The sequence below is a fragment of the Athalia rosae genome, chromosome 3 (assembly GCF_917208135.1).
Source record: "Athalia rosae chromosome 3, iyAthRosa1.1, whole genome shotgun sequence".
In the NCBI taxonomy this organism is placed as follows: domain Eukaryota; kingdom Metazoa; phylum Arthropoda; class Insecta; order Hymenoptera; family Athaliidae; genus Athalia; species Athalia rosae.
Window position 1 is genome coordinate 1,083,231 of NC_064028.1, and position 20,475 is coordinate 1,103,705.

Sequence of the window (20,475 nt, forward strand, 5' to 3'; positions counted from 1 at the left end):
CATTTTTCGCGAAGACGACTCGCCATCTTTTCGGGGCTGCATTCGACCCCCGAATTCGAAAAGGTTGTCGAGTAGAGCCCGGGAAATTCACCCCATCTATTTCAAGTACAGATCCAATACATACGTGGAAGTATCATAGGTATACCTGTATAGTGATAAAGTAGATTGAACTGGAACACTTTATTCTAAATAATTCATCGACAACGCATGCGTCCCGCAGATATTCGACCGCGTCTCCCCAATGGGAAAGGGAGCCCGCGCTGTGCTGCAGATGCTGACAGACTCCAAAATCGTGGAGCACAAGCACCCCGCGTATTATTACAACGTGTACATGTATATATAATATTTAAATCGCACAATGCAAATAAATCAACAACAACAGCAACGACGAGAACAACGGGTAGGGGGAATAAATAAATATATGAGAAAATAAATTTCACACAAAAATTCATCCGTATCGTTGAAATATTTTTCATATTATACACTCCGTTAATTTATCAATAACGTTCGTCGCAATCACAATTTACTTTGTTACTATTTTTTTTTCCTTCAATTTTCTCTCATATATGTGCGTTTTTCACGTGAGACCCGGGGAGAAGTATTTAATTAAAGTTCGACCATCCCCTAAATTTATTTGATCATTTATTATTATTTTTACAATTTGTTTCATTTTACCGCAAAGCATATCACATGTAAAAAATATGTTCACGATTTAAACGATTCAAGCAGGCTGCCAATGATTTCGAAATTTTATTAACGATGATCGTGAGGTGAAGAAAAAAATATTGTGAAACCTTAAAAAATCAGTGTTCAAAAATGAAATAAACCAAACGGATTAGAAAAAAATGTCCAAGCATTAGCTGACGAACGGATATTGAACATGGTATAGAATAAATAACGTAAAATGAAGAAACGACTGGTACTAGGATTTGCCTGCGCTATTTTTCTTTTTATTATTGTGATGTCAAGTGACACGGATATCATGCAAAGGCTTACACCTTTCCTGGGATATCCTCAGGAAAGAGACATATCATGCTATGAGGAATTGCCCAGCAATATCGATGGAATCGAAGAACTTGAAAATGAAAGAGGTAAAATTCGTAATTTCTTATTGAAAATATTATTACTTCATCTCCATTTTTCATCTGACTCTCTATCCGCACTTGTATACATAATCGTAGCAATTATTTGAAAACTTAATCAGACCTAAATATGTTTTTATATAAAAATTCTACTCATTTACATACAATAGAGGAGATTGTTGGCCAGAACCGATAAACGCCCACAAAACGACGCAGCTGAACAGATTATCAATTTCAATATTATCAGACACAAAAGTAAAGGGAAACTATATTTTTTCCCCTTGAGAGAAATAAATTATTCAAACAATTAATTGACGAACGAATAAAAAATTCTATAATTTCACTTGAAACACATTTTTCATGGGAATTTTTGAAGAAAAGAAAAGGATTGATTCGATCGTGTTATTGAATTAGTGCAGGTAATTTAAAATTTGATCGAAAGCATCCTAATTATGAAAAAAAGTATCAAAACTCGAGCTCAATCGTCATTTAGAAAATTGGCACGATGCATTTGTCCCCTGACATTGCAGAAAATCAGGGGCGACGAACTTGGAAGTTTATTAATAGACGAAAAATTTGAACGTACGGTACAAGTTTCAAGCTAAACGCAGTTCGATTCGACTTATATTTTCAAATCGAGGATTTTTTTACTCTGAAATCAAAGTTTTAATCGCTCTAAATTGAAATTTCATATTACAAAGTTGAGAAACTCGAGGAGTGTAAAATTAATCGATTGAAAAAACCAAATTTAGGTGAATGGAACAGCAAACTTTTTACGTTACGACGAGAAATGGGGAATTATTCACGAGTCTAGATAATGTGGTACAAAAAAGCAATGAAACACTGCAGCATTACTACACTGATTGACATGTACATAGCTACATGTATAATCTGTAGCTACTCCATACATATTTTTACTCTCGCGAAGTAGATAAAATCACAATCGCATTCGCATGAAATTACACATACCTACGTACTCTGAAAAAATAGTAACTTCAAAAATGAATCCCTTTCAAATTAAAACATGAGATTTTTTTGTCAATAAGGGAATTGAAGTCATGTAACATTCGCTCCAGGTTATTTGAAATTTCTGTACGTATATTAAATACGCGGTGATCGTACGAGCGACGTTTTAAATCGGCCTCGTTAATTTCATTATTCACTAAAGGGATGTACCGCGACGACTACTACTGCAACTGACGTACTACTTTCACGTCGCCACATATTTATTGAATGAAATTTTGAAAATGGTTTCTGAATTATTACAGAATCTGAAACTCCGGCCGGTGGGAGAAATATATTTTTCCACGAGACCTCGTGTTTTGGGGAAGAAGGTGCAGTTTTAAACGCAAGACAGGCGTGCGCCGTTGAATCGGCGGCGAAGATGAATCCAAAAATGACGATTTACCTGCTGTTCGTGAGCCCGGTTAAATTTTCAAACGCATCAAAAGAAATCGTGAGGCAACTGACGTCCTACGATAATATCAGAATACGACATATCTTGATGGAAAAGTATACGAAAGGGACACCGCTCGAAGAATGGTACGCGAGCGATATATTGAAAAAGAGTTTATGGCCCCGAAGTCACATGTCGGATATACTCAGATATCTGACACTGTGGAAATACGGTGGAATTTATTTGGACCTAGATGTGGTGGTGATGACGTGAGTGAAATTTCGTTGCCATCAATGATATTACCGTACGAATATTAAATACGCACCTGAAATTATTTCAGTTCTCTGGAGGGTTTTACGAATTTCGCCGGTGCCGAAGACTGGGAAGATGTCGCCGCGGGTGTTCTGGGCTTCGGAACCACGGGTTTGGGCAGAAGAATGGCCGATGCTTGTCTCAGAGATTTGAAAACCAATTTCCGAGGCGATGTTTGGGGCAACAATGGCCCCGGCGTAATTACTAGAACCCTGCAAAAAATTTGCGCTACAAAATACGTAAGCGGATACGCACAATGAATTTTATCCAAGCGACTATCACATTGCTGTGTAATATAGAATAAAAATGAATACTTATTTTTCTATTTTTTCAGGCACGCGATATGAACACCGTGAGGTGTCACGGTTTCACCGTTCATCCACCATCGGCGTTTTACCCGATTCCTTACAAAAAATGGAAACGTTATTTCGAAAAGAAGAACAAAAACGCGACGATGAAACTACTGGAGAAATCGCGTGCCATTCACGTCTGGAATAAATTGAGCAGAAATGAAAATGTCACCGTAGGAAGTCAAGTTCCTTACGGTTTGATTGCTCAAAAATATTGTCCTAAGGTTTACAAGCACTGCGGTAAGATTTTTTAATAGGTGATCTGGGTGTAGCTCCTACTGAAATAAATTAGACTTCGACAGCGGAGACGAAATATAATATCAAATATTATACGTACGAAATTTAAATCATGATCACATTTCGACGCTGCGACTTTGAAAATAGAAGCATTTTATGAGAGAAAAACAAAAAAATAGTAAGCGAATAATAGATTTTTCAAACACGTTTTTGAAACGGTATTTCTGTGTTGACTTTAGGTAACAACAATAAAAGTAAATACCTAATAATAATTTAATATATTTATTACCTAATAATTATGTAAGGTAAATAAAATCATATCTTCAATCGCATATGAAATGCTGTAATTTTATTGTACGTATTATTTATTATATTTGGGGATATTATACGCGAAAGAATGTATAAAAATTCCAATCGTAATTTTGAAAAATATATAAATATATTTATTAAAAATCCGCCATTAAAAAAGCAAAGAAATTTTATACATAATCAAGGAGATAATCATATCGAGAACAAAAAAAAAAAAAAAACCAGACCAATAATATTTAGTGCGAAGGAATTTTTACTTTCCAAAAAAAAAAAAATATCTGTTAAGAAAAAGCCGACAGGATTTCATATAGATTAACAATATCCGCGTTGATGGGGAAGCTCAAATTATTACAATGAAAAAAAAAGCATTAAGACGAAGCAAGAAAGAAAAAATTGGGCTCAAGAGATTGTTTGACAATTAATTATTGTTTGTATAATATGTATATCTATATTACCTTGTGATATTTATAATGAATGTAAAAGTAATTGATAAATTAATAAGAAAATAAGAACATCACCATATCGATTTTCAGCAGACTTAAAAACGCTGCTCACAGATATCAAATTTGAACAATAACGAGTTGTATTCTCGATGTAACCAGATTACAGAGAGAAAAAAAATCGTTTGATGAAAACGGTAAAACTATACACAATTTTTATAATGTTACCACTTTTATGTACCTATATCCACGGATGCTATAAATATGTAAAAATAAAATGCGTATCATACAATTTACAACACGGAGTTTTATGTACGAAGAATATTTTTTTTCATCAAAGTTTTCTGCATCTAGTTCGTTCGTTTATTTTTACTACTTTGATTTTAATATTTCATTTATTTCTCTATAAATTCAAGTTCATGATATTCCAAGCAAAGCATTCGTATGTATTAATGCATATAACCGATGACAAACATATTCGTCATATCGTTAAATTTCCCCCAACTCCTACGCGTTCTCTTTCATTTTATGCTCATTCTTTTACATCTTTGTTTTCTCACGCCGTTTATCTTTTCTCGAACGTCGCCCTCAGATAATTACTTCATTAAAAGATAGGCCGAATTTGCTCACACGTGCATCTAATATTATATCACGTAAATAATTATTCGATACGTGCATTCGCCTCTCGGTATAAATTTTTGTTCCTATTGCAATTGCAAAAAAAAAAAACATTATTATGATATTTTTTGCTGAAATTTCCACGGAATAATGAACATTATTACACGTATTAAACAATCGAGTACGATGCATGCGTATCTCCATTATTATGTCAGGTTTCAAAGTCCGTCATTTTGGATAACAATTCGTATGCATATATACTCACAGATATGCGTATAATATTTATATGGAAACACAAAGGATGTCGTAGCGACGATCTGAGATATTGACACACACGTATCTGGTCGGTTTAGTCTTAATTCTGAAATGAAAAGCGATCGACGGAACGGATCGATCGTGCGGTTTTTTTCTCATTCTCTATCCTCTATTTTATTACTCCTGTAAAATTGTATTCTGTGACGGTCGATCGTACGATCATAGAACGATAACAATGACGATTTTCTCAACATCGAATTATTTGTTGCTTGAAACAATGAACTGTTTTCGATTATTCGTCGATTATATTTCAAAATTAATGATTTTTAATCCGCGCCGCGGAAAAACGCATCGGCTCCGTCGGAATTCTAGGTGTACCATTAGACACGTGTAAAACCGTTATGTGTACGTTTACTTGTGTGTACCCACAGGTACACGTTTGAATTTGCCTTTACGTTTACCGTAATAATATTCTCTCACTCGCAATCGGTAGAAATTATTTTTCAACTATTTCTCGTGTTCCCTCTCAATCGGGCAAATCTATCGCGTTTGTAACGATCAATAGAAATATTTCTGTGCGTTCTCGTTGAAAAACTTCAGACAATTTTCCTTGACCTTTATCAACGTACTTTTGGTGAACCGAATAAGACTCCGTAGAAGTCCTCTACGCTCTCACAAGTCTAGTATTCCGTATCTACAGAAGTTTGTGCGTTATCGATGTCGGTACGCTTCCAATTCGGACGTTATTATAATCATTTTTCTAGCATACAGTAATTAAAATTGAACAGCGAATATGTGGTGCACGACCGAACGGTACAGATCGTTGCAGAGTATAGAAGAGAATTTATTAATCGATTGAAGAATCGTATCGTGATTTTTATTTTCCAAATATCTGTGAATTATTCAGGCAATCGTGAGACGATCGTTGTTTGGAAAAATCGATAATTAAAGTCACCGCTAAAATGGAGAGTATGGGAAAAGGGACGTGTGTTCTCAAAGTGATACTTGTATTAATTTATCTCATACTTTTTGTACGCACCGCGACGAAATTCGTCAACTATGATAACGTGTACGAAGTCGAATCTGAAGGATTGAAATAATTGAGAAAAAAAAAATATACATATATGGCGGTGATGTGAGTATTTTGATTTTAATTTTTTGTAATAAAACTATCGAAGGTGGACGTGATTGAATTTCATATATAAATCGTTATAACACATTATAGCGCATAACGCATCTTTTGAATAGATGAAAAATTAATTAGTCAACATTAGCGATAACCTGTTTTGCTGTATAACCGTCTCATTAAATTCCGATATTAATTGGGTCGAAAACGAGAATCGAAACGAAAAAAATCCCCTGCCATGTGCACGGTCAAAGACGAACCACGTATATAACGTATCGAATTATAATCGTATTTTAATTTACTGCAGCAATCTAAAGGGAAAATTGAAACGTTATCGTTGAAAAATTGATTCCAAATTATTACACGAATTCAGGCTTTTTGATATTCTCAACTGAATTGCTGCTCAATTATTAGGAGAAATTGAATAAAAAATATTTTGTTCTCCTCGCATTATGTGTACAAACTGAATAAACGCGTGCCATGTACGCTGCGAACGAAGCGGCGAGTACAGGCGGCAACATTTTTTTGTCTCGCAAGAGATTTATCGTATATTTACCACGTTTATCTTTCCTTATCCAAATATATGACTTACACATGTAAGTTTCATTATACGTACGCAGATTTGAATTCGTGTTCGTAATAACGTCCATTAGGTCGGAGGTCAGTTTGAATGCATATCACTTCAGTCAGCTTCAGTCGTTCGTCTGAATTGCAATGAATTACATAAGATAATCGATCGATTTTTGTGAACGGGTATTAGTGATCGGTAGACCGACACTCGCTGTTTATTTATTTATTTATTTATTTAGTTTATGTTTCACTTTTTACTTCGTTTATTAAGTTACCGAAAGTTTGGCGAAAAAAGAGGGCTTCGATCGGCCCTACAATTTGTCATGGCCACGGCATCGTTCAACTTCCTCGACTACTTTGGATTCAGATATTTATTTTACACCACCTTTGGATTACTCCTCGCGATCTCCACCACTCCCCCACTCGTCGTTTATTACCCGAGTGAGTTCGAGGATTATCCTTTGAAATAAATATCGATATGTTTTGTACCCTGTTTTAATTACCTCAAATTTCAGTTTCCAAATGGTCAAGGAAGACGTGGGTGAGATTTGTAAAATGGAGAAATCCGAGCTGTACGATCGTTGAAGAGACCTCGGTCAGGAGTACGTTGGATCAGGGAAGAAATCAGGTGAGTCAACGTCTTTAGTTCGCTGATTTTTTTTGCGATCGTTCGTCGAAATCTGGAAATTACATTCGTTCGATTCCCACAGGGAATCTACACGCTTCTCGTGCAAGGCAAGACTATAGCGGATGGGGTGAGAAGTCATCTTTTGGAATTGACCGCCAAGAGACCACATTTGAGATCGGTTTTGAAAAGAATATTGGGACTCTACGCGTGGGAGCAAACGACGGAATTCGACGTCGATAATCACCTGGTGACAGCATCGTGCTCTTTCAAGGGCAGACCGATAACCGAGTCAAATTTACAGGTACGAATAGGGTGTACTTGGCTTGGGATCGAATTTGAAAAACTGTAACTCTGACGCCGAATTGCATCGTAGATTCGTTTCAGGAGTTCGTCAGCGACGTGACGGAGAAATTTTTATCGCCGAATTTCTCACCCTGGCAAGTATTCGTCGTAAATTGTTACCTCAATGGCGAAGAAACGAAGGTCTGCATAGTTCGAGCGCATCACTTGATACTCCGCCACTCGCATTTGACGCTCGCTGACTTTCTTCCGCTGAAACATTCGAGAGAAAATTGGGCTTACCAGGAAACGGATTCGCCGTTGACGAATCTTTATTCGAAACCCTCGGCAATTCCGCGTTTACGTCAGATGTTAACCGAGAGCTTCAGCAATTATTGGAACGAATTTTTGTGCAATAACGACCCAGCCGAGAATCCGGAAATTTTGAAGAAGCAAATCGGAATATTTCACTGTCTGAAAATCGCGATTATCGTGTGGGTATCGACCGTCAAAGAGGTCACCAAGTGTTATAAAAAGATCGAAGGTTTCAAGTTCACCGAATATTTTTCAATATTCACCAGAGAAGCATCGAAAAGAAATTTCCGAGCTCATGTCGTCTTGTGGGCTTTCGTTTCCGCCGTTAATCCCGTTGAAATTTTATACTCCGGCATCCACTGGGCGTGGTACACTTGCGTGACGCTCACCTTGAAAATGCCGATTCTTTTAATTCGAGAATTGAACGCACTTCGTTCGTCGCAAAAACATTATCATCCCGACACTTTGACTTCGATGTTGTCGTGTTACTTGCCCTTGATATTCCAAGCGATTGCCGAGGTGGTTTCGATAACGTTAATCGTAATAACAGCGCCGAAATTGATACTCGAGGAACTTTTTTTCAAACCAGTTCAAACGAACCATCAGTTGCGACCCGATTCTTTGTGCGGTAGAAAAATAGTCGCTTGGTCGGAAGAGGTAGAAATTGAAACCATAAGAAAAATATCGAGCATTACGGGGGCGTCGGAGGCGGAGATTCTACTCGCTACCACCGCTGGATCGTTCAAGGAATACTTCAAAAAAAAGGAACTTCAAACTCCACCGGAAATATTGGTTACCGCGAAGTTTGTTAGCCAAAAATCCATCTTCATCAGAAACCACGAAGCCAAGGGCGTTCTCTGCATAGGCCTACCCACAAAAACTCCACTCTTCGAAGATGATCCCGTGGAAACTTTACAGGTGACGAAAAACAGAAGATTCGATCTCGGCGAGGTTCTTAACAGTAAATACCGACCCGAGAAACTCCCTGATTTATTCCACATTTCTTTTCTGTGTTTGTCAACATCTTCAGGTCATCCAGGAGAACGTTCAATTGGCAAGGTCGAAGCAGAAAGCAACTTACGCTCTTTCGGCCGCTGAATCATCGTCAGGCTTGGTATCGTCGTACACCCCATCGATTGTCCTCAAACTCGCTCTTCTCTATCTTACCAGAAGATATTCTCTCTCCGTTACCCACGTCGATGGCGATCTTCCGGTCGAAGGAGTCGATGCAGCGATGTACTGGAGACCGCCGCAAGGATATTGCAGTAAGTCTTCTTTTATGACTAACGATCCTCATAATCGCTAAGTTTCGTATCGTGAATTATTTGTTTCTTTTCTTAACAAAACTACCTACCGTTCATTTTTCTTATAGGCATGTCGGTGACGCTGCACCGACACGGTAAAGGAGTTCGTCTCGGTATAATAGGTGACAAACACATCGCTCCTCAGCATTCGATAATCACGAAAGCGTTTCCAAGGAGTGTACAGGAGTTGGCGATCACCGTTGGTGTTCCCAGGACGCCGAGCAGGAGTCGAAGTCCAAGTCCACCGAGTCCACTCGGTTCTGCTAGTCCCGCCACTTCTCCAGGGCACTGATATTATACATTCACCGATTCCCGGTGATTTTTTTACAATATTTTTTAATCACGTAGAAAATTAGTTATACCAAACTGAATTCTCTCAATGCAATTAATTCGAATTCGCATACACTTCGTTCATTCGAAAAACTAAAAGAAAAAAAAATAAAATACTGAATATACACAAGTACCGATAGAAATTTAATTTCATATATCATCGAGTACACGGTTGTTCAATTTTTTTGTTATCCATATTTGTTTCATCTATAAGTAGGTTATATTATTTTACCATCGGGGATATCATTAGCGTATATATGGTAAATAAATGAAAGTAAATATGGTACATAATGTGACAATTTATAACTGTACATAACGTGTAGCAACTGTAATATATTTTCATTGTATAGTGTAAATGCAGTACACCGTTGAAATTATTTCTTTTCTTTTTAAGAAAAGAGGAAATTACGTATATCGACGATTGCTTTTGAAGCAACCAACGAGGGATTTTATGAAACCTAAAGGCATAATAAAATCGATAGCAAACTATTATAATCTCACAACCGAAAATATATCGATTTTACATTTTATCAGGAATTTATAGAAACCTGAGAAAGGTAAATCGTGATTAATAACGTAAGTTAAATATTTATAGCTAGTTCGTAGATCGATAAAAAGATTGCGTTGTATTTCATTAATTGTGAGTCTTTTTTTCTTTTCTTTTCAAGGCAAAAAGTATACATATATGTAGTTTGTAAACTTTCCAAAATTTTATACTCCCGTTTCTAGATTATATTGGAATTTCAAAAAATTAATTTCGATAGATATTTATTTTTCAATGCAATCATTATTCGCTAACTCTTAATTGGAAGAATTGAAAATTTCTTTTTTTTTTGTTCAACTTGTATATCAATACACAGTGTAATCATATTTATATAATTATATACATAGTATAACTCGAATAGATCGGAATATGAACGTGTATATGTAATAGAAATATATCGAATAGACTGAAGATAAACGTTATTCACTTCATTCTACCGCTATAAATTTTTCTCTTCTTCTCTCTAGAATATTACATTTTAAGCGTATACTTCAACTCTTCGTTTGCACCGGCCGATGAAAAATCATGGTCATAACGTTACTAAAATTAGTCAACTTTCAATCGAAAATTACACGATAATAATAATATCTACTATTAGTAATAAATGGCAATAACATTATCTATGGTAACAATAATTCATCAGATGATTTTGATCATTAATCGCTAATGAAGAGAAATATTAAAAAATATAATTCAACGTAACAACGCGTTATATTGACACGGAGACATTACTCGACATTCGAATAATCGATCGTTTCGATACATTTTTCATCCGAAGCGTATGGAAAATGGTTCGTTTTTGGATATCAAATTTCCATGACAATATACTATTTGTGCAAGAAGTTGCTGCTGATTGAATTGATTTTTTTTTACCTACAAGATCGAATCCTCAGTATTCAGGGTCCCTCTCCTTGTCCATTTCGATGGGACCGCTCCCCCAAATTTTTCGATTTTTCGTGTAGGGAATAAAACCTAATAATACACCGGACACTATGATCCAAGAACCTGCTAAAAGAAAAGACAAATCCCACGAGCGAGTGATATCGAAAATCAAACCAGCTAACGGAGGTCCCAGAAGATTTCCAATTCCTTGGCACAAAAGACTCAGGCCATAAGCGGTTGTGAATCTCTCTAAGGGTATCAATTCGACCAATATTACAGGGGTGAAACTGAAGTTACTAGCGAAAAAAAGACCGAAACCTGCACAAGTCAACATCAGCAAATAATAGTAAGCCGTTAAAACTGACATCAAAATAGTCGTGACACCGCACGCCACTAAACACCATGTGTAAGTTTTGCTCACGTTCATCCAGGGCTGATCTCCGGCCCAGCCGAGACCGATCTAGAAATAAATTCACCAAATTAATATTGATTCTCCAATTTTCGACGTTCTCAGATCTGGAATTTTACGGGAGATGGTACAAGTGATAGATGGATGGATCTTGAAGGCCAGACAAACTGACCATTCCGATAGTGTTGGTGATTCCAATAATGCTGAGTAAGTGAGCAGCGTCATCTTCCGTGTAACCGTTTTGCGTTAGATGATCGGCCAGGTAAAAATAAGGCACAACAAACCAGGTGAACAGGAGAATCGTCGACAGTGATAACATGAGAAAGTGGAGTTCCAGAAACATGGAGAAGTCCGTCATTCCTTTCAAAAGCTCGATCAATTCGCCGTACCATTTCTGAAATAGAAATCCTCACGAATCAAAACTGTCCTGACGTAGAACAAAAGGATACCAGTCGTCAACGCGGCTACGAACCTCTTCGTTTTCTTTGGCCAACGTCGTCATACTGTTTCTATAAATATCAGGACAACTGCTGGCTCTCAGGCGATACTTATGCAGATTCAAAACCGCTCCTCGATACATTACGGAGTTTCTGTGAACTCTGATATCCTTGAAGTAATGAGTATTTGTGTTGAACTGCCTTCTGAGCCAGGGAATCGAATCCGTCCTAACGACGCCACCCCCAAATCCTGGCAAATGGTGACGAGAATGTGATTTTGCTCTCTCGCTTTCGGCAATCTGTAAAGCAAGAGATAAAAAAAATAAATAAATAAATATGAGACGCGAAGCTTCGTCAGCCGATTAAAATGGAAGAAAAAGCGTCGATCTTTGTCTCACCGCTTGGGCAAGCTCTTTGGCAAGCAACGGATTCGTCTCCTCGAGATCTTTGCGGGACATCCTGTGGGTAGCCAGGAACTTTGACGAGGCATGTCTCGATCCGGGACGGGAATCGTGAACGGGGGCCGAAGTCTTCGCCCTTTCCGTAGCTTGTTTGATCCTTTTTTAAAGAATTCCGCAAAAAATTACAAAAACATTTGTCACAGACTATAAGTTTGTTTGGAACCAGAACTCCGTTCTACGCATGCAAGGCCGGTAAATAAATTAACTGTCTTTTCTTTTCGATTCTAATCTAGATCATAATTTCATTCGTTAGCGTGTTAGTTTGAAGTTGCATTGTGCCATGATGATTTTCTAAAAAAAATTGAAATAGACGGTGAAAAGCAAAATAACAGAAGTGCCATTAGAATAACCGACATGCGCGGGAGTTAGAGGATCAAGGTTTAGTAAAATTTTGTTAGGAAAAATAAAAAGTGCAGCGTGCAGATATCAGACCAGGTATGTAACCTCATGGACATCGTGACTCCGGTCTTATTGGCATTCGAAACTTCTCCCGTGGAATCCTCAAGTTTTTTGTCAGACAAACTTCTGCAGAGTAACAAACTGGGATAATTTTCCAAAATAACATTGTAGAGTCTCGAATTGCCGGACAGGGATTCCAATACTTCCAGAGGGACCTGGAGATCCGAAATAGGAAAAATTTTATTCAAAATACAATCGACTTCGAAGACCTCGATCGGGTCAATCACCTTTTCGCTCTGCCGGACGAAGGTCGGAAGATTAACGACGCTCCTGAAGTTTCCACCCCTGGCATTCGGAGGAGCTTGGGTGCTGGTGCTCAAACTTTGCAGCAAATATTCGGGTGCTTGGCCGCTTTTCAGAAGCTTCCTGATCTCATCTACCCCTGGAAATTCTTCGGAAGGACTCCCGGCGGAACCTCCCAGTTCGGAACGTCCGGTGGATTTCCTCGGTGATCCCAAACCTTGTTTCTGTTGTTCTTGGACCCACCATTCCGGGTCTCTCATGACCGTGCCGCAAACGATCAGATTAAAAAACGTCCCGGAGAGGAGGATACAGGTCCCTCGCCATCCGTACTCCCTTATGAAGTACGTCGTCATCGGAGCGTAAACGAATGTCCCGATTCCGGTACCACATGCCCCTAAACCTACAGCTAAAGTGCGCTTTTTGTCGAACCAATAGGCAATGCTCACGACGGCCGTAACGTAACACAATCCCAAACCCAGACCAGCAAAGACTCCGAAGGTCAGATACATTACCTCGATGGATCGAGAGAAAGAACTGAGAATAAAACCACACCCCGATATCAGCCCTCCGAGTATCGTCATATTTCTACAACCGTATCTGTCTACCAATGCGGACATTATCGGTCCCGAGAGTAGCGGGACCGCCATGAAGAGGGAGCCGATCCAAGCGGTTTTCGAATTAGAAGCTTTGAATTCGTGGAGAAATTCTATGTAGAGAAGACCAAAACTGAACGATACGCCATCGGCAACCATTGAAATGATCAACGAAGCCGCTACCACCACCCATCCCCATCCTCCGTCTGGAATCTTGGACTTTCCTCTCCCGTTCTCCTCCTCGTCGTAAATCTCAAGGATACTCTGAGAGCCGTCTATCGAATCGAAGTCCTTCGGGTCGTAGTCCAGGTATCCAGGATTCGAAGTGACGGTGACGTCGGAATATTTCCTGTGCACCAGAATACCTTGTGTTTTTTCTGGAATTTTGGCGTTTGTTCCCTGCACGTTATTGTTACTGAATTCCTCGGGACTTTGATTGGTGGGACTCGTTCCTACAGTTAAATTTGGCGACGTTAAATAGCTGAAAGCTGGAGTAGCGGGAACACGATCGTCGGTACAATCCGTTTCTGAACTCAACATTATCAATTTGTCATCGGATTCCGCGCCTGGACTGACGTCCTTGCTTTTTCCAAAATCCAATGAATTCGTGCGCGAGGTATCCTTGTCAGGATCCAAGGACTCCACGCTGCGATCGATCGTCGGTATCGGACTTACCGGTGAACGTGTTTCTTCGACGTTACCTTCGCTATTTCCGCTTTCCTTACCGATTTCCGAGCTTTTGTAAGCGGTTGAGTTCTCATTTTCGTTGTCGGACGTCTTCGAAGGTCCGGCGCTCCCGGGTGTGTTGACCGGTGAGCTCGGGAAAACCGTTGGACTTCCGTTTTGCCAACCGACTATCGGTGCGAGTCCTTTTTTAGAGGGAGATTCATTTTTCGGATGGTCGTAATTGTTGTTCCAGATCGAATGTTGGTCTTCGAAAGATTTCGAAGCAGATTCCTTGGTAATATTTGCGTTCCTAGTGCCACCGTCTTTTTTAGTATAGAGTCCTTCTTTTCTAACTCCAGTTGTTACGGGCGCGGGAAAATTATTGTTTCCCGCTTTCACCGAACTTTGGATTCTCTTTTGACCGGGGTCAGCTGAATGCGTAGAATTCGCTGATTCTGGAATAAAATTTTGATTCTTGTCCGCCATTCTCTTGGGTTACTTCAAACGATATAACGTTTCAGTGGGTCCAACGACGCGGCCACCCTTTGAGGCCGTTTATTTCGATTCTCAGAACACGTAGGATTTCCTCACCTACCATAAGGCCCCGAAATTGGGTCTTACCACCGTTGAAAAAAATTACTGTCCGCTTCAGCATGCACACTTCTTCGCTCGCCTTGCCCTAAAAGAAAAGATTGAAAATTCGATTCAGTCCTCTGCTCCACGAAATTCGTCTCCTCGTAATAATTCTTAATCGATCAATTTACACAAATATTGACACAAAAAAATGATAAACGACAATATTGTAATTTTGAATAGTCAAAAAAATTAAATTCAACTTTCTACTCACCATTGAGGCAATGTCTAATGAAATTTAACGTGAGTCGTGCTTGTATGGGTGCAAGAAAGTGCGTGCGATACAGGAGCGTGAGCAAAACCATAATAATAAATAAGCAATTACATAAAATCCAGCTACGACCTGATTAAAAATCAAACGCCAAGGTTAACATAAAAATAAAGTGGTAATTATCGGCCACGAAATCCTGTTTAAATTTGTCTCCTGGGTTCTATAAAATTCCTGTGAAAAAAAAATGTCTACAAATTAAAGTAACAATCATTGACACAACGTGAATAATAATTATACATGAAAATTTACTTTTAAACAAACAGAAGAGTCCTTGAAATTAGAATCTGGAAACCAAATAAAGCTCATACTATGCGAATGCTTGAATAAACTAAATGAATTGCGATATGAACCAAAAAGCCGAAAAATAATTTGTATATATAAATAAAAGAAAATTTATGAGTTGGGCTCAAAATTTCGTTTTCTACATCGTTTTTACGTAAATTGTTTGAAAATTTAATCCGCTCTCGGTGCGTCATTCAAGTTCGTGCGTAAAACGAATATTTTTTCATTCGTAGAGGGGTTTTGTGCAGAGTTTTCCGCACTGACAATCAGATAAGGATAATACAATTACCTCAGTTAACAAATAAATACACCTAAGAGAGTGATCGTCAAAAATTTATTCAACGGTTTTAATCGGATTTAAATTTCGACTGATTTACGAGATCAGAAAAAAAAAAATAAATAATCAAGTTACATAAGAATCTACACAACGTGTGAATACTATTGTTTGTAAAAGTTTAAAAAAATTCCTCTTCAAGTTCAGCTAATCACTCGGTTAATTTTCAAGACTGTCCTTGGTTTTTTTTTTTTCTATTTTTTTTTCATATAGAATTTGCACGAATATCATTTCACGTAAGGGACGCGCTGCAGTTGCACATAATAGTTACATAATTTCAGAGGAATTAGTCCATCGATTAATTAATTAGTCGTTTCTCGACTCTTCGCGTTTGCTTTTCGTGACGACTCTAGACGCATAAATTGTATTATAGTCCGAGGTCATGTTCTGCGTTGGGGAAGTCCTAATTTCTTCTCTATTCATTTTTATTCCCAAGCTTTTCAGTCTAAACATTGCCTGGGTCAATCTTTATCGATTATTCCGTCGAATGTACGTGAACATATTTTTTTGTTCTCACGTCGCAAGCAAAATAATAAAATAAAATATCAGTTGCAAACGTCAGAATTGAAAAATTCGTTCGAGGTCTTTGACCTTTTTCAGTTACGACCTATGGAAAAACAGATATTCCCGTTAAAGCAATCCTGCCAGCAATTGGTTCTGGTGTTCTATTACGCAACCATGTGACGTCATGAAGGTTGAGAGGGTAGGTGGCAAAGTGGGAAGGGTGGAAAAGCGTTCCTATGGCAACCGACTGGTCGATTTCTACGTCGCCGATTCGGATAGTAAAATAAAATAGAATAGAAAAGGAAGGAAAAGGATCGACTATTAAAAAGATTAAAGAGAACAAAAATAAAAAAAGTGAAGAGGGTGAAAATAAAACGCTTGAAGGGCAACTAAATAGTTACATAACGTCGCTCGATTGTACGGTATATCTGATGACAAATGGGGATATTATCCTAAATCTGATCGCGTTAATACGACATCTGCAAATTAGTGGGTATATCCAATCAGAGTTCTATATACTTAACGGTATTAATTTCTAAATATATATTCATGAATGGAATGGAAGTCGACGGGAGCTCGTCGTATTCGTTATTATCATCATTTATTATCGTGATTGCAATTGTTATTGTTTTTCCAATTGTCTTTGCAAGCGTTATTAATGAAGGCGTGTTAATGTACCGCTAATTTTCTCGTGTTTGCAATCTGCATATCTCACAATTATATTACATGATACATAGAAACACACAGTTTCACGTGCATGCTCTCACATACGTGCTTTCAAACTTGAATTTATTACACGTATAGTTGCGAATTTGTATTTTATAATAATTTCTATAATTTGTACCAGTTAGGTACATCGTATTAATTAATTCACGAGCCTTGAGACATTTAAATATTTGTTAAAGATCGAAACCAGCATATAGCCTAACAAGATCCCTTATCTTACGTGTAAGATACGGGGGTATAATATTATAATGTATACGAAGACTGTCATAAATTTAGACGAATTATAAAATCACTCTAACGGTAGGCGCTGCCAACTCAAAATCGTCATCATCGCTCGAGAGCGCACCGCGAAGATGAAATAATAAAAATAAAAAACGCGAGAAATCATAGCTAAATTTCACATGTTGCGCTCTTATTTAAAATTTGAAAGTTGTCGGGCTATTGCTCAATACATAGAAACGAAAACGTGACGACAATTTCAAAATTATACCACAGCCTAAAAAAATATAATATGATTTTTGAAAACGATTTATCAGACTTTCATCATTGTGATACGATGTCCAAAATAATTTCGAGTATCTCTTCAATCGAATTATGGAACATTAATTTTTTTTTGTCTTAGACGAAACGGTAAGTTTATGTAAGGTAATAATCACCTCTTCATTTCCGCTTAATTTGTCACTACGGGATCTACAACAGGTGTTAAAATTCTGCGAACTAAAAAAAAGAAATAACATTAAGAACAATGATAATCGTGACGCAATTACCATGGTGGCAATAATTAAATAAAGCTGTGATGAAAAATGCGTGCATCGCGATGTACGAGAGTGCAGAAATATGGCGTAAACTGTTTACTTCACTTACCGCAATGAGATTTTATTCTCGTGTTATAATTAATTGATCGCGATTATTATATCGTTGATAATTATGTCGCTGCAGTTGAACAAACTTGAATTATCCGGGCATTCACAAAAAAATTTGTCCTCTTCAATCAACGATCGTGATCGACGATATCAGATTTTTCTATTTTGTTGTTCAAGATTTTATCAACGTGTACCAAGTACGTTTAATTTTTCTAATAATTTTACTTTCAATTGAAAGATAGGATCACAGTAAATTTGACTTATTTATTTTCGCTTATTTCAGTGACTGTTGAAAAAAGGAACAACAGTATGTCAAATATTGTTAATTGAATATTGGCAGGCAAAAATATTTATATACGATATAAATTTAGTTCGTATTCTTCTTTCGTCATCTACTTTCTTTCGTTAGCGTTTCATAAAATGTCATTCAAAATTGACGTGTACTAACAACGATTTTCAAAATTATCACAGCGTTCTTTAATGTACAATTATTCCGGGATTACGTAGGAATTTCTGGCGTTTAAATAATTGCGTTTTCGGAAACCCGGTTTACCCGAATCTCAATTTTTCTATTATTTACAGATTAGTGTTTCTTTTTACTCTATGAAAATATTTTTTTGAAAATTTTTCGCTTATCGAATTACTGGTACTATATCGGAGAGAACCAGAAGTACACTGAGACCCCAAAGAGACCAACAACTACCACCTGACTGTAAGCGCAAGCCACCCATTTATAGCCTTGCGCACATCACAAAGCTCAAATATTATAGTTATTGTCACGAAGCTTTAAAGTTTCTGATAAGAAACACAGTTAAAAACCAGGTACGAATACAGAGACCAATGTCCTCTCATTATAGCGCAACCGGAATTTATTTTTTACACCTTTTTTTTTTTTGGTCGAATTAGACGAACCGTTCGCGCTGTACATTTTTCCATGGCAATGCTTGCGCGAGCCGAGGTGAGAAGTATTTTCTTCTAACTTTTGAAAAATTCACCCGATGAATCATTTTCTTTAGAGACTGAAAATCCAACATGATTCAATTATCCTGACTCACCTGACGCCAGATTTGCAAAATGCGCGGATGGCTAGATATTGCAATGCATTTTCGCTATAGATGTGCATGTTTTATAGTTGCATCTACCTCGTCGAAGGGTAGAATATGGCCTTCTTTATTCTGACGATCAGAAAAATGAGAAGAAGGAAAGTCCCTCCGTTAAATAATTACTCGAATTTCAATTTCTCCTTCGGTATGCATACGCTAAACGTTTTTAACGAACACTAGTAAGCAGATTATTGATATAATAAATATGTTTCTTATTCAATCTTCGATTTTATTGAGCTCCTTTATTATTGCTTTATATAGTTTTCAAATACGCTTGATTTTTGTATTCTCCGATATTACAATAGTTGAAATCCTCTGCATCCAGTTCCTCTTCATTTTGAACTTGGTAACGATACAACGGGCATACCTAAAATGGCGAATACCTCTGAAAGTATCCCTTGCTAATAATTTTCTGTCCTCAACCAGATCATTTACCATCGATAATAATAGTGATGATGATAATAATAATACTCCAGTGAAATGCACATAAATTTTGATTGGATCAGGTTTTGTGGCGGGACGAGTATAAAGACAGAACGTAACGCCGCATAAAATAACTTACTACCAATTTTCAAATTACGGGCAGTAAAATAAATTAATTATCCACACTGCTCAAAGTGCTATTCATTATTAAAATGGTATAATATTATATAACTATATAATATTGTATATTCGATACATAGGGTTATTTTGAATTTCATAAGTTTTGTCTGGTCACTAAACCGATAAAATATCAAATTTCGTATTACAGCCTATTTAATATAGTATCATGTATGTATGTTCTGTAGTGTTAATATTAATAATATTTAGAAGAATAATTGAATGTACATCGGGTAACCTCGTTGACGTTACACCTCATATTTTTCACCTGTACTACAGGCATAATTTACCTACGATAATACAATATTAATAATAGGTATACGTAACTTTTTTTTTTCTTTTCCTTTTTTGCTTTATACGCGGATATAATAACATACGTTAATTGTATTGTATAGAAGTTAATAAACCTGAGATTCAAAAAGGTCCGAGTGATCACTAGATCATTCATCTATCGCTTAACAAACTACGCAGAAATGGTTCGTCGTCAATATGATAAGAAAAGAAATATATACATACAGGGGGAGGGGGAGCAAAAGGGGGTAGTCAAGGAAAGTACGAACCTCTTTCTCTGATTTGTATTTAAAGTAGATGAGAAAGATTTTCAGTTAGGTGTATGTGAAGAAGGTTCGCAATTGAGTTAATTTTTTTTTTGAACGACGAACCAAATTGTACGCTATTACCTTTTTCGGTAATTTTTTGTTGTTTTTATGAAATTTTTGTTCCTTTTTATTTCCTCTTTCCTGCAGTCTAGATAACTCGAACTAGTTTGTACAATATCGTTATAATTTGTTGACTATATTAGGTATACGTTATCATTTTTTACCTCCGAATCCCATTAATTATGGTTCGATAAAACGAGTAAAATCTCGATCGCTATTGTCTATGTGTGTTCTCTTTTTCTTCTTTCTATATAC

At 37.2% G+C, this 20,475-nt stretch overlaps 3 protein-coding genes across 9 annotated transcripts; 2 read left to right on the forward strand and 1 right to left on the reverse strand.

Annotated features, from left to right (window-relative positions):
* LOC105685311 (lactosylceramide 4-alpha-galactosyltransferase-like) lies at positions 1-4,422 on the forward strand. Its single transcript, XM_012399287.3, has 5 exons — positions 1-139; positions 221-1,091; positions 2,351-2,747; positions 2,819-3,029; positions 3,125-4,422. Exons 2-5 carry the CDS (start codon positions 905-907, stop codon positions 3,392-3,394), a joined length of 1,065 nt encoding a protein of 354 aa, XP_012254710.2. The 5' UTR covers positions 1-139; positions 221-904; the 3' UTR covers positions 3,395-4,422.
* Positions 4,423-5,066: 644 nt separating this feature from the next.
* Positions 5,067-9,907, forward strand: LOC105685659. Of its 3 annotated transcripts, none has more exons than XM_020852087.2 (8): positions 5,067-5,140; positions 5,907-6,134; positions 6,967-7,136; positions 7,211-7,323; positions 7,406-7,624; positions 7,708-8,835; positions 8,948-9,182; positions 9,290-9,907. In XM_020852087.2, exons 2-8 carry the CDS (start codon positions 6,124-6,126, stop codon positions 9,511-9,513), a joined length of 2,100 nt encoding a protein of 699 aa, XP_020707746.2. In that variant the 5' UTR covers positions 5,067-5,140; positions 5,907-6,123; the 3' UTR covers positions 9,514-9,907. The 3 variants fall into 3 exon arrangements, with proteins under 3 accessions (XP_020707746.2, XP_012255378.2, XP_012255377.2); XM_012399955.3 differs by having other exon boundaries at positions 5,102-5,812; XM_012399954.3 differs by lacking the exons at positions 5,067-5,140; positions 5,907-6,134 and having other exon boundaries at positions 6,235-7,136.
* On the reverse strand, positions 9,831-18,551 carry LOC105685644. Of its 5 annotated transcripts, XM_012399925.3 has the most exons (9): positions 17,860-18,551; positions 17,652-17,712; positions 14,305-14,924; positions 12,971-14,031; positions 12,717-12,898; positions 12,222-12,381; positions 11,859-12,122; positions 11,559-11,780; positions 9,831-11,437 (listed from the first exon to the last, which is right to left on the reverse strand). In XM_012399925.3, exons 3-9 carry the CDS (start codon positions 14,729-14,731, stop codon positions 10,985-10,987), a joined length of 2,769 nt encoding a protein of 922 aa, XP_012255348.2. In that variant the 5' UTR covers positions 14,732-14,924; positions 17,652-17,712; positions 17,860-18,551; the 3' UTR covers positions 9,831-10,984. The 5 variants fall into 5 exon arrangements, with proteins under 5 accessions (XP_012255348.2, XP_012255347.2, XP_012255345.2 ...); XM_012399924.3 differs by having other exon boundaries at positions 12,729-12,898; positions 12,971-14,924; XM_012399922.3 differs by having other exon boundaries at positions 12,971-14,924.
* Between the last annotated feature and the right edge of the window lie 1,924 nt (positions 18,552-20,475).